Here is a 13,756-nt window from a genome sequence, read left to right as displayed (position 1 = left end):
GCCAGCCTCAGGCATCTGCTCACCGGTCTTGCTGCCCTGTTTCCCTAGTATTGGGGTCCCTATCCCTTTAAGACTTCCAAAAAGCGCTCGCCAAAACAAAACAGAAAAAAAAAAAAAATGGCTGCTCGCTTTTCTTATGTCCTCTGGCACCCGGCCTCCGGTGCCCGCTCACCGTTCTTGCTGCCCTGTTTCCCTAGTATCCAGGGCCCCGCATGCACTGTGTCTGTGCTCTGGCCCGGATGGCTGGGGCTGGGTGTTCAGCAGTCCTGGGCTCCGTCTCCCTCCCGCTCTGCCTATTCTTCTCCCGCCGGGAGGTTGGGGGAGGGGCGCTCGGGTCCCGCTGGGCCGGGACTTGTATCTTACCCCCTTTAAGAGGCACTGGGTTCTCGCAGGTGTGGATGTGGTCTGGATGCTGTCCTGTGTCCTCTGGTCTTTATTCTAGGAAGAGTTGTCTTTGTTATATTTTCATAGATATATGTGGTTTTGAGAGGAGATTTCTGCTGCTCTGCTCACGCCGCCATCTTGGCTCCACCCCCAGGACACCAACTGCTTTTACCAAAATTACATTCATGCAAAGTTTGCCTTTTAAATTTAGAAAATAAACTATCCAAATTTCACAACCTAGGAAAAAAAACCACCGTTAAGATGATATTTTTCTATGAATACGTTTTTTAAAAATGTTACTGGGGTCATTCTGTATTTATAGCATGGCACTTACCCATTTTCATTCAGCATGAATTGAATGGTTTTGTCACTAAAAATTATTTGGAAACATAATTCTTAACAAGTGCAAAATGTTTCATTATATGGCAGTTAATATAATTCACTTCTATTACATGTCAGCTGATGAAACATATCTGCATGAAGATTTTTGCACAGAATAATTCAAACTTCTATTTCCTAAGAATACAATTACTTCCTCAATGGAGTGGAATCCCTGAATCAAAGGGTGCAAAAAGTTTTGAAGTTCATGTTCTGCTACCTTGCCTTCCAGAAATGACAGACAACAGTGAATTGCCTGTCTGTCCTAATGAGCACTGAGTCTTGACACTTAAAACTCTTTCCAAAATTAAGGTGAAAAAATGCTATTTCATTGTCACATTAATAATTGATTTTTTTATTGAGATATCTTTTAAACTGTTTCGGTTCTTGTTTTTTTTAATTAAAATCTTAATGTTTTCGTTACTGTTCTACACGAGCCCTTACGAATAAGGACTTTCATCTTTTACTGTGACTGTGGCAAATATATTTCCTAGTTTATAATTTGCCTATCATTTTTTAATATGTTAAATTTTATAAATTCTTTAACAGTCTCGTTGGGATATAACTCACATAACATATAATTCATCCACTGGAAGTGTACATCCTGTGTTTTTTAGTAAACTGCAGAATTGTGCAAACATCACAATCTAATTTTAGAACATTTTCATCCCCAGTAAAAGAGACCGTGTACCACTTACTCTTCATCCCTCTTCACCCTCCTCACCAGTTGTAGGCAATGACTAATCTGCTTTTTTGTCTCTAGAGATTTGCCTATTCTGGACATTTCACATAAATGGAATCACATAATATGTGGTCTCTTGTAACTGGCTTCTTTAAATGTTAAGATTCATCCATATTGTAGCATGTATCTACTTCATTGCTTTTTATTGTTATATAATATTCCATTGCATACCATCTATTGTTTGTCCATTTATCAGTTGATGGATATTTGGATTATTTCTCCTTTTTGGCTATTACAAATAATGCTGCTGGGAACATTTGTGTACCAGTTTTTGTGTGGATATAATTTTTCATTTCTCTTGGGGATATAGCTATGAGTAGACTCATTGGGCATATGGCAATTCTATGTTTAATTTTTCAGGAAACTGTCAAACTGTTTCCATAGCAGTATGCCACTTCACATTCCCACTAGTGAGGCATGAGGGCCCTAATTTCTCCATGTTCTCATCACCACCTTTTGCTATTTGACTTTTTGAAAGATTATTTGCCTTTTTATCATTGAGTTATAAGAATGTATACTATGTTCTGTATACAAGTCCTTTTCAGATATGATTTGCAAATATTTTCTCCTATTCTTGTCTTTTCACTTTCTTGATGGCATTGTCTGCATCAAGTTTCTAAATTTTAAATGAGTTAAATTCACAGGACATTTCTATGGTGCTTTCTTCCACTACCTTTAGGCTAAGTCCTTCTCCTTCAGAGTTGGATAAACATTCATCTATGTTTCCTTCTCATTATGAGCTCCAAAACTTAACTGGAATTATACATAAGGAAAACATTTACTGTGTTAAGGTGAACACAGACTAGGTCTTGGTCAAAAGTCCTTCTCCACTAGACCCGCTCTCTACCACACTGTGCAAGCTGGTAGAACTCGAAGGCACAATGATGGAAAGAGTGGACAGCAGGGGCCAGCATACACCTGTGCAGACTGGCAGAAAAATTATGTCCTATGCTTACAAAGGCAACACACATAGCTCACATCTGAAATTGAATGCATTTTTTTGTCCTCATCATCAGTCTTTCTCTGCTACAAGGTAATCAGGGTGCAGGATCTGTAAGAGTCTCCAAAACAAAAACACTCAACCTGATAATGTCCCTAACACAGAAAGACTATTGCCACGTCTTCTTGCTACCCTTGCTGCTACAACACTATGCTGCTTCCTACAGCCGGAGGCCTGGCAGGGTAGAAGCAGCTCTTAGAGAGAACCCGGCTTTTGGGGGAGAAAGATGTGAGCTCTAAATCTGCTCCCAACTAGGAGCGAGTACAGGGGAATAGGTTTTCCAGAACACTGTAAAGCCAGCAGTAGAGTCATTGTTCAGGGTCATCTGGACTGACCCCACTCTCCTGCTCTAATCCACACAAGAGGGGGCCTAATGGGAGGAGGAGCGCCCTGTACTGGTGTGAACATACACATTCCTTTTAATGAAGCCCAAAAATAGTTAAGTTCTCCCTCAGTGTTGACTTATGAACTAAGTATAAAATGATGGTGGTACATCAAGAATTTAGCGCTCAGATCCAGAGGACCCTGGAGTCTACCTGGAGACCTGTTGGTGTGGTTCCTGTCTACATGGTCACTTTGCTGCTAGTAAGCTAATCACATCAGAAATTTAATCTAACTCTATGTTGGTGTGTGTGTGATCTCTTTCCACAAACCTGCAGCCCACATGCAACCCTGAACTGGGTATCCCTGGAGGAACTACTTAGCTTTTTTCTCACCTAAAAATTGGGTATTGCAGCAGCTCCTTTATGATGATTAGAAGGTAACATAAATAAAACATAGCGCTTGGAACAAAGTTCCTGTCTCCTGCAGGAGAAGAGGAGAAAGTCCCTCTGACCACTGCAGGAATGTGATGGAGAGGGGGGCAACCAACAAGGATTCCACTGGAGAGAACAGAGCTGGAGACTAAAAGACTTTGAGGACGAATAGGGTTTGAGGATGGCCTTTGCTGCTTCCTGGAGAGTCACTTTATTCTCAGGACTTGAACTTCCTCTTCTGTAACTGGAGACACCATCACAAATGGTTGCAGTAAGGACTGAAAGTGCCAAGTGCTGAAATGGATAGTTCCCTCATCTACCCATGCATACACTCAACAGATACCCACTGAGTGCTTACTATGAGCCAGACACAACTTTAGACGCTGGGGAAACAGACACGAATCTCTGTGCTCATATGTTTTAGGTTCTACTGGAGGAAGGAAGGCAGACAAAAAAGCCAAACTAAGTACATAGTCTTGTGAGATGGCAGAAAATGCTATGGAGAAAAATAAAGCAAGGAAGAGGAAGGATGATAGACTGGGCCAATGGTCAGGGAAGCGCACACTAAGAGGGATATGCCTGAGCAAAGGCCTGAAGGAGATGAGGGGGCAAGCCATGCAGTCACCTGGCTTTACAGGAGGAAGAAGCAGGGAGTGCAAAGGTCCTGGGGTGGATGTGTACTCATGGTTCTCTACAGTGTCTGGAATAAAGGTGAGTTAAGAAAAGTAACAGAGGCCAGAGGGCCCTTCCAGACCATTTTAAGGACTTAGCTTTACTCCAAGTGAGATGGAAGCTATTAGAACTCAGCTGAATAAAAGGTAGTATAATTACTAAATTTCTCAACCTGAGACCCAAATAGGTCTACAATGTTAGTTACTGGTATACTTGCTCATGCAGTTTCCTGTTTGAAAGTCCTTTTAAAAAATTCAAGCAACCTGAGACACTTGCTTTTCAATGAAATTCTACCTATTGATGGCTGGTGATAACAGAATTGGAATTTCTGGGCTAGCACACTGTTACCAATATTACCAGAGTTGTAGCTTAGGAGTTTATTCATCCATTCAGTCAACCCAAGTTAAGGATGAAAGAAAGGAATGAGACCTACAGGAAGCTCAAGGCTAGTGAAAGGAGACAGAAATATTAAAAAATTCAAGAAGTGAGTGACAGACAAATGCATAAAATGGGGAAAGACCTCAGAAAATAACGGAGGTTTAGCTGAGCCTTAGGAGTGGAAGTGAATTGGGGGTAGGGAGAGAAATGGCAGGAAGTGGGTCCCTCTGGCAGAAAAGACATTGCATGCCAAGGAAGACTGAGGGAAGACCCCACTGTTGAATTATTTCCAGAGCCGGTTTCTAGCGACCAGTTTGCATTAGACTAGGCACACCATTTCGGAGGGGCAAGTTTAGTCATAAGAGGACAGTTCATGTTGAGCTTTTGGTATATGAGTTTAAGATCTCTGCAAAATTGAAGAAACAACGGAGTCTGAAAATCAGGAAAAGAAATTTGGTCTGGAGATTTAAATTTGAGAGTACCGAACATGAAAGTGGTGAAATTGTCCAGAGACATTTAGGACAAGAAAGCAGTATGACTAGAACAAAACATCAAGAAACACCAGTATTTAAGGAAAAGAGGAATCAGCTAAGGGGCCTGAGAAGAATTAGAATATAAACCATGAATGCAAAAGTGCACCGATGTGTCACCAGCGTCTAGTTTAGTATCTGGCAAAAACTGAATGATGAATTAATATTTGTGGGTTGACAGACTGAACGAAAAAGAGATGAAGGAAGAAATAGAAAACTTGTTACAGAAATAGAAAACGTAGCACAATAAGACCCTGGAAGAGAAGTTTCGAGTGTATTAAAGACTGCGAAATGCTACGAGATCAAAACGGGGACTTAGTCCCTTGATCTAGTAACTAGGCAGAGAATACAGGGGGTCCTAGAAAAGAGAAGTTGTCGCCTGAACTGAGTCTTGAACGATAATCATTTTATAGACAAGATTAATTATGTCCTTAATTAACCGCGTTAGGGATATTATAGCAACTCCACAAACACATTAGTGAGACTGACGGACGGTAACGCTGCAACAGAGGAACACTCTCCACCCCAGCGCAAGCTTCCCCATCCCCCGGGCGCTACGTAGTGCCCGCCGGCCGAGACGTTCCTGGAACTACGAGTCCCAGCAGGCCACGCGCCGGACAACGATGGCCTCAGAGAATAACGTGGGCGCAAGACCTTTTGGGAACAGTAGTTTAATGGCGCCGACCTCATGAGACAGACACTGCATGCTTCCCACAAACTCCTTACTTGAGCTCTTCGGCCGAATACATCCCGAAGGAAATGCCCTGCAGCCGCCGCCAGGGAATTGTTTTTGAGCCCAACATTCTCCAAGTCAGTTTCGAGTCCTGACAGCCAGAGAGAAGTTCCAATCAACACCGCCAAAACCCTCAGCCGAACGCCCGCAGCTACCATGTGATTTAAACTGCGCTTGCGCGCGAGGTAAGCTCACGGAATGAGTTACGAGGCCGCAACCACTTCCGCTGTGGGGGTGGGGAGGTCTATAGTTTCACCACTCTCACTCGCCCCCTTTATTTTGAAAACAATCAAAGATATATGTCATTAAAAATAGTCGTTTTAGACAATTATTTAGAAAATGAGGCATATTGAGCCTTTAACTTCCGAAAAATCTTTTAAACCAGGAGCATGTAACCTATTTTATGATTGCTTTTGTCTCGTCCGGTCTCAACCAATAGTCAAGCTAGACCCCGCCCGCCTTAACGTCCCCCTCCCCGCCCCCGCCCCGCCCCGTAGTGAACGGAAGGTCGAGGTCATGCTTTCCCAACATGCTATGCGAGGAAGCCAAAAATGTCGCTAGGCTGCGTTTGGCGGCTGGGATTGCTTGGCAGGCAAGGCCTGCTGCAGACAGGTCGGCGGGCAGGTCCATGTGGACGCGCTCCCAGTTGCAGGTAAGAGAAACTTGGAGAGTCCATAAGGAAGACCCGTAATCAGCTTACTCCTATGTGTCCCCTTTTCCCCGAATGTCGTACTAGCTACGACGGAGTAGAGCGCGGATGTGTGTTCTCAGGCCGCGTGCTCCGAAAACCAGGTTCCTCAGTCCTTGAAAAAGGACTGGAAACGCATTTGTTCGGGTGTTATTTTTTAGTTGGCTGGGGTATCCAAGGATTTAGAGCTGTCGGCAAGGTTAGGGTCGAGCCCTCCTGGAGCCTGCATTCAGTGTGTGACTATTAGCAACCTGCCTCAAGTTTAAAAAAAATACTGCGACCTTTTTCATTTTCACCCAACGAGAAGAACTCAGATGTTCCTAAATAAAGGCAGTTTATGAGCTCCATGTTGTGCTGGATGTTGTGGGGAATATCCAAGTGTTCGAAAAAACGAATAAAGTTTAAAAGATCTGAACAGGCCCTTTGGATTTCTGTGATTGTTACAGCTTGGAGTATGTATCGTTTATATAATTTTTTTTTACTAAGTTACAAGCAGTGGCATTGTGGAAATACGAGAAGCAGTAATTTGTGGTGAAAGTTGAGAAAAAAACTAATTTTATATTGGGTGTTTTCCATTCCCTAAGTATGATAATAGACAAATTTTCTTGTTCGTAGGCTGGAGCCTGTAATAACCATCCGAAAAATTGTGAGGAGTAAGTGAGCTGTTTAACATAGACTATACATTTTACATGTAACCTTTTCTTCACATTCTATTTAAAAAACAGAAGGCACTTCAGTTAGTATTGAGAAGCCTTAATGCTGCTGTGCAATCCCAGGCCTTTTCTGGGTAGTGCCCACTGTTATTTTTCTACCCATTTCCTTTGCCTGACAGCAACATCTCTCCCGCAGCATTCACCCACAAGACAACAGTGGTCTGTATGTCCTAATGTCATGAGAAACAGCATGATTTGAAAGAGTTAATCACTCTCTGAAGTTGATCCCTAGCAGAAAAGTATTGTTTTAAAATGACATCTTAGACCAGATACCAGTAGAGGATGTAATTTTCTAATCACATCTTTTGACAATTCTGTGAATGGTACCAATGCCATGTAGGAAGGGGATGTATATACAAGATAATGGTGCACATTATCTGTGTGGTAAGTTGACCATATCTTTTAGTGTGATCAGAACATTTTAAGACTTGGTCATGAGTCAACAAGTCTTCTATTTTGGATAAAAAGTAGTATCAACTGTTCTAGTTTAAATTAGGAAGTGTGTATTTGGTACATACCTGATTGTTGAAGGCAGTGGAATGGAAGGCCATAACTTTCAGGCCTTAGCTTCATAATTGGTCATAATTGCTTTAAGTGGGATAGTTTTTATTATTATTAAAGATTGCCCATATAAAGATGAGCTCATTAAGTTGTCCTCAATTTCAGTGTTTTAGGTTCCCAAAGTTAAAACTCTATTATATTTTAAATCAGCCTAAATTGAACTTAAGTTGCTCAAGGGCTGTTAAAATTTTCCCTGGTTTTATTTAATGAGATTGCCTGATTTTTAAAAATTTGACCATATTGTGTTCCTATCTTGGATATATTTTGTAATGGTTTTGAACCTGCTGTTGAGGCCATGTCTTCTCAGTGTACATTGACATGAATTATGTAGTCAGTTTGATCCATAATAATTGGAAAATTTGGGCTTAAATGCACGGAGGTGGAAGTGAGGTGGGAACTTCATTAATGAATATTAACTTTAGGGCTTTTATTTTTTGCAGAGTCTATTCTGGAAGTACAGCCCTCCCAAAAGTTGAAGGAACTGATGTAACAGGTATATAAATGTATACTGAAAGAATTCCATTTTTATATTAACACCTTGTACTTCTTGTAGTAGTAGTATTGGGAAACTGATATGTTCTGTTGTATTTTTCATTGTAAGGGACTGAAGAAGTGGTCGTTCCAAAAAAGAAAACTTGGTGAGTGTTGGTTGTTCATTCAGCACATGGTTGAGTGCTTATTATGAGCAAAAGAAACATTTTTAAGTAAGGAGCCAATGACAGGAAGAGCAGTAAAAGAGTGTTCTGGGAGGGAACAGCTGAAGGATGAAAGGCTTGGGAATTTAAATAAGGTGAAAGAGGAGGATGGAGAGTAAGGTAATGGGACTTGAGATTTACTTAAGAGTTAAAAAACATCTTCTGAACTGAGTTCAGGTTAATAGTTACATAAAAATGGTTAATCGTGAGCATTGTCATTTGAATAATTTTTTTTGTTTGCTCTAAGAACTCACATTGTTAGTAAACCAAAAATATATTTGTGGTCTTTAAGTGAGGTAAAATAAAATAAATGGCGTGGGCTGTAAAATTTAGGTTTTTGAATTAATTAGCTAGATCCTTGAATAAATTGCCTTATTCAACATATGTTGAATACATAAGATCTAAAACTTCTTCATGAAAGTTTTTATAGTAGTGATATTATTGAATGCATTTGAAAGCCCCTCAGAAAAACCAGGACTTTTCTATGCTCGAAGACTCAGGTTCTTTTTTATTTATTTATTTATTTATTTTTTAATAAGCTTAAGTAAATTATAAATATAACAGTAGCTATTGCAACAGGGGGTGCTGAATTACTCTTATTTCCCTTTTGGAGATGAAACACATAAAATATAACACAGGAATAAAAGCACACTTGAAACCACATAATCTTCTCTCAATTATTCCAATGAAACCTCCTTTCCTAGTAGTTCAGGGAAGGTCTCTATCCATAGGTGCAGGACACAGCTGGTCTGAAATTCTTATAAGATTATATAGTTGAGAGGTTCTGAACCAGGAGGTTGCAACATACTGATCCGGGAATTCAGAAAGAACACATGTGACAGTCCTCCCTGGAACTTGGAGGTTCTGATTCCATAGGTGCGAAGTGCAGTTCGTGACTTATTCTCACATACAGCTGAATTAAGAGCCACCAAATTAAATAATAGAGGCATGGGTAGCCCAGAAAGCTGCAGTAAGAATGCAGAGGGAAGTAGACAGGAGGAGGTAAGAGTCAGGATAAGTACAGTTTTACGAGGTGAGCATAGAAGTTGTTAGTCTTGAGTGATGGTATTAGGGACCAGGCCAGAGAGGGCAGGCAAAGTACACATACTAACCACCCTTAGGCAAAAGAACCAGACAGTTACCTCATTTTCTAACTTGGGTGATCCTGAGAAATAAGAACTGGCTGTAGCTGGGACCTGGACTGTTTTATTGGTCAGTCTGTTAAGAAAGTGGAATCACTCATTCACTTTGTGGGTGTGAAAAACCCTGGTGCTGGCTAATTTGTGATTCTCATTCTTAGGGATAAAGTGGCTGTTCTTCAGGCGCTCGCGTCCACAGTACACAGGGTAAGTAGGAATTTGAGGTTTTAGTAGTTTGACTCAGCTGATAATGCATATTATGTTATATATCTTCATTATTCACAATTAAACTGTTGTGGGTGGATCTGGAAAGTTTCTTAGAAATTGTCTAATCTGTTCCTTGTGACAAATGAGGAAACTAAACCTTTTAAAGTGACTGGCTCAGGGCTGGTTAGGAAATTAAAGCCTTGATTTAGTTCCTTGTCTTTTGTCTCTGAATTCTATGTGTTTGTACTGTACCAGTGATCTTTAAACTTAACTCCCTGAAGAGCTTGTTGAAATGCATGTTCCTAGGGGATAGTTGGGGTATGATATTGTAATGCAAGTGATCCATAGGCCAAATTTGAGAAATCATGTACTTGCCATGCTAGAAATAATGCAGTGACTAAAAATGTGGGTCCTGAAGCCAAATGTTTGTCTCATAGCTCAGCAAATAGCTTTGTAACCTTTACCACAAAGTTATCTTTGGATGCTTCTATTCCCTTATCCATATTACAATTATAGTGCCAAACCCAAAAGTTTGGGTGAGAAGCAAGTTAGCAAAAGAACTGGGGACAGTGCCTAACACAAAGGGAATGCTCAGCGTATGCTAGATGTTCTATTGTTGCTATAACTTTCCTAATCTGTCAGTAATTTGCACTGTTGACAATTCAAGAATAGTTTGTAGACAGAAACTAAAACCTTGGTAAATGCCTCAGAAATGTAACTTTCTTATTAGGTGAGTTTTTTTCCATTAACTGGAAATTGTACTGGGGAAAATACCTAGAGTAATTAAGTTCTTTCACTACAATATATATATGGACACTGATCCTCCTTGAGACCATTGTCACAGATTTCCAGAATTGTTCTTTCTTTCTAGATGTTAAGACTCATTGGGTCAAATGTGCACTGATGTACTGTAGCAGTTTCTGAAGAAAGGTTTTTAATTACTCTATCTCTGTCCTAGCAAAACATTGAGCTTTCCAGCACCTCGCTTATCCATAAATAGGTACCTGAAATGTAAACTAGAAAAATGGGCCTCTGAGATTGTTCTCAGTTTTTCAATGAGAATGGTCCAGGGCCACCTTCATGTCAAAGAAATTGTAGAATTATGTGTACAATTATCTGACTTGTCTAGGTTTGGGCCCATAAAATACAAGGGACAGTCATTTGTTCATTCAGAAACCACACATTCTACCCTTAGATGTGCTGGATGTAGAATAAAAGTAGAGTCCTTGCATAGTTCCTAGAGGGGTGGAGGACTGAGTAGAGGGTATGCAGCCGAGACTGGAAAAGGATGTACAGAAGAGCTATCAGGATTGGTGCTTGGAAGGAGAGAAGCAGGAACACAGTGTTGGGAAAGAGCATTCCTGCAGCGCCAGCACATGAGCAGAGTCACGGGAGTAGAGATGAGTGGATTGTCTGGTGGGAACCTAGGGTTTGGTGGTAGAGAAATGAGAGGTGAGGCAAGATCATGAATGCTATGCTAGCGACTTCTGTTTTTTATCCAAGTCTATTGGAGAATTTTAAGCAGTGGTGTGACATAATCAGACATATTGTGGATAAGACAGCAATGTGGAGATGGGAAAGCTTTCTACACGAATGTATGATAAAGATCTTAAGCCCAGAACTGAACTCCTTTTCCTCCAGACCTACACATACATTCCCTGCTATCTCATTAATGGCAAGCCCATCCTTCTAGTTGCTCAAGTCAAAATCCTGGGAGTCATTTTTGATGCCTCTTTCTCTCATGCTGCACATTAGTAAACCCTTTATTTTTCCTTCAAAATATACATACATGGAGTCCAAGGCCATTCCCAAGTTCAGTGATTTGCTAGGACCCACAGGCCTCCGTGTATAGTCCTACAGCTACAGTTCATTACAGTGAAAGGCCACAAAACATCAACAGAGGGCAAGGGCACATGGGGTAAAGTTAAGAGGAAACCATGCACAAGCTTCCAAGAGATTTTTCCCAGTAGTGCCGCCCAGCACATGCTTGATTCCTCCAGCAGTTGTGACAGAACGTGTGAAGTGCCTGCCAGGAAAGGTCATTAGAGACTCAGTGCCTAGAGGTTTTATTGGAGTCTTGTCATGCAGGTACCCTGTGCCTGGCCTGGCACCAAATTCCAGGCTCCCAGGAGAGCAGGAGTTCAGCATGAACCGCATTGTACAAACAAGTTAGACATAGTGAATCTCTCTTCCCAGTACTGGGAATGGTACAGCCCTTCTGAAATCCAAGTTCTAGGTGACAGCCAAGGGCCGTGCTTATAAGCAGGCCATTCTAAAGATAGTAATTTTCTTTTTTGGGCCTGGTAACTTTTCTGCACAATATCCAGATTCTGAATACTTACCGTCACCAAGATCACATTTGTCATCTAAGCCGTCATCATCTCCTACTCTTCTGGATTAACCACAACAGTCTCTGTCCCTTCCACTTCCTCAGATCCCTGCCTCAGTTAAGCAGCTGACTGATTGACCTGCTAAAATGGAGGGTCACATCACTCTTCTGCTCAAAACTCAAGTGGCTTCTCCTTTGTCATGACTGGAATGAAAGTTGAAGTCCTTGCCAGGGCTCCTAAGGCCCTATGTGATCACCACCCTGCCACTCCCCGGTAGCCTGACCACATCTCCTGTCTTCTTGCTCACTCTTCTCTGGCTACCCTGGCCACCTGGCTCATTCTCAGTTTCTCAGCAGTCACACATCTGCCTCAGGGCTTTAATGTTTGCTGTTCCTTGTGCCTGGAATATTTTTGCTTGAGATACCCACATATTTTCCCTCCCTCATCTCTTTATCTTTGCTTAAGTATCATCTGTCAATGAGACTCTTTGGCTACCCCACTTAGAATTGTATGTGTCTTTTTCGGATATGTTGTACTTCATTTATCTTCATAGCAGTTGTCTCCTTTTAATTTGCTATAATTTTTCTAGAGTTTTTTTTTTTCCTATTAGATTGTAAGCTTCACAAAGGGGTGGGATTTTGTTGTCTTCCTGGACATAGGAGGTGCTCAATAAATACTGAACAGATGAGTAAGGCACACACTGAACTAAGGCAGTGGCAGGTGGGATAAGCAACAGTGGAGTCTGTAAGGGATGTTAAGGACCCAGCAGGCTGGACCTGAGGACGGGAATGGAAGTAATAGGAGAGGGTCAGTCCATTCAGTGAGGTAGAGAAGGTAGAGTAGCTGTCAGGGGAGGTTGGCTGGGAATAAATCTGGTTTGAGGCATCTGAGCTGCAGGGCCAGAGCGGAGTTGTTTCTCAGAGGCTGTGATGGACTTGGAAATCATTGAGGGAGGAAAATTGGGAGACAAATTGGAGGAATAAGTCTAGTAATTTAAAAAGAAGTCCAACATGTCTCCAAAACCAGAAGCCCTACACAGGAATTTAATAAGGGTGGTGCAGAGGATCAGAGGCCGAGCCAGGCACCAACCAGTGTGAGTCTGATCGGGGAGTGGTCCGGGGCAGCTCACTGGGGGCTCCCCCTCTGGGCGCCGCTACACACCCCGCTCATCTTGGTCACGTGCTTGTAACCACGGGACAAGAGCCTCAGGTGAGGAGTGTGATAAGGGTTCTGAAAGTGGCAGCAGGAAACCAAGACCCCAAAATACACTGTTCTGGGCCGCAGGTATTCCCATAGAGGGTTCAGGGATGCTGTCCCCAGAGAGAGTCCAGGTCAGTAAGACAAGGCATCAAGGGGAGTCAGAAGAGATTCAGGATGTAGGGTGAGTTTTACCTGTGGAACAAAGGTGTCTGGACCCTCAGTATGGGGCCCTGAGGGAGAGGAAAGGAGGAGAGTAAGTAACTTGGGGGCGGTTCTGAGTGCACTCCTAGTTTTGCTCAGGGTCTGCCTGGCCCAGTTGAGAGAAGCAGCAGCAAACAGGAGCTGCTGTCTCCCAACCGTGAGTGCCCGGGTACCCGTGCTCTGGGGAGGCTCTCCTGGATGGTTCATGGCCGTGCTTCGACAGAAACCCTAGTGCAGGAAACGGGTGTCCAGGGTAGCTAATTCAGAGGATCTTTAGTTTAAAATAGCAGGACTCACACCTTAAGAAGCAGTCATGGGGATTTGAGCCATTGTTTGCTTTTAAGTTGTGCATAATTATAACCAAGTCTTACAGGGCCATGAACACAGCATAAACACCTGTCTCACACTCTTCATACATGTACACAGGTACATGCAAGCATACATACTTCT

The 13,756-nt window shown here is 42.1% G+C and overlaps 2 protein-coding genes across 3 annotated transcripts in view; one reads left to right on the top strand and one right to left on the bottom strand.

Moving 5' to 3' along the window:
• POLR1A (RNA polymerase I subunit A) overlaps positions 1 to 5,738 on the bottom strand; it is an 88,169-nt gene extending 82,431 nt beyond the window's left edge. The window contains exon 1 of one of the 2 annotated variants that reach the window (XM_057497038.1): positions 5,525 to 5,738. In XM_057497038.1, the coding sequence (XP_057353021.1) occupies positions 5,525 to 5,730 (206 nt within the window). In that variant the 5' untranslated portion in view covers positions 5,731 to 5,738. The remainder of the gene's footprint in view (positions 1 to 5,524) is intronic. The other variant, XM_036931056.2, reaches the window with a different exon arrangement.
• A 335-nt stretch (positions 5,739 to 6,073) lies between these two features.
• PTCD3 (pentatricopeptide repeat domain 3) overlaps positions 6,074 to 13,756 on the top strand; it is a 45,963-nt gene continuing 38,280 nt past the window's right edge. The window contains exons 1-4 of the mRNA XM_036931170.2: positions 6,074 to 6,224; positions 7,975 to 8,027; positions 8,136 to 8,172; positions 9,530 to 9,575. Coding sequence (XP_036787065.2) covers positions 6,124 to 6,224; positions 7,975 to 8,027; positions 8,136 to 8,172; positions 9,530 to 9,575 — 237 coding nt within the window. The 5' untranslated portion in view covers positions 6,074 to 6,123. The remainder of the gene's footprint in view (positions 6,225 to 7,974; positions 8,028 to 8,135; positions 8,173 to 9,529; positions 9,576 to 13,756) is intronic.

Source organism: Manis pentadactyla, chromosome 2 (assembly GCF_030020395.1).
Source record: "Manis pentadactyla isolate mManPen7 chromosome 2, mManPen7.hap1, whole genome shotgun sequence".
Taxonomy (NCBI): Eukaryota; Metazoa; Chordata; class Mammalia; order Pholidota; family Manidae; genus Manis; species Manis pentadactyla.
This window is presented reverse-complemented; position numbering and strand designations above follow the sequence as displayed.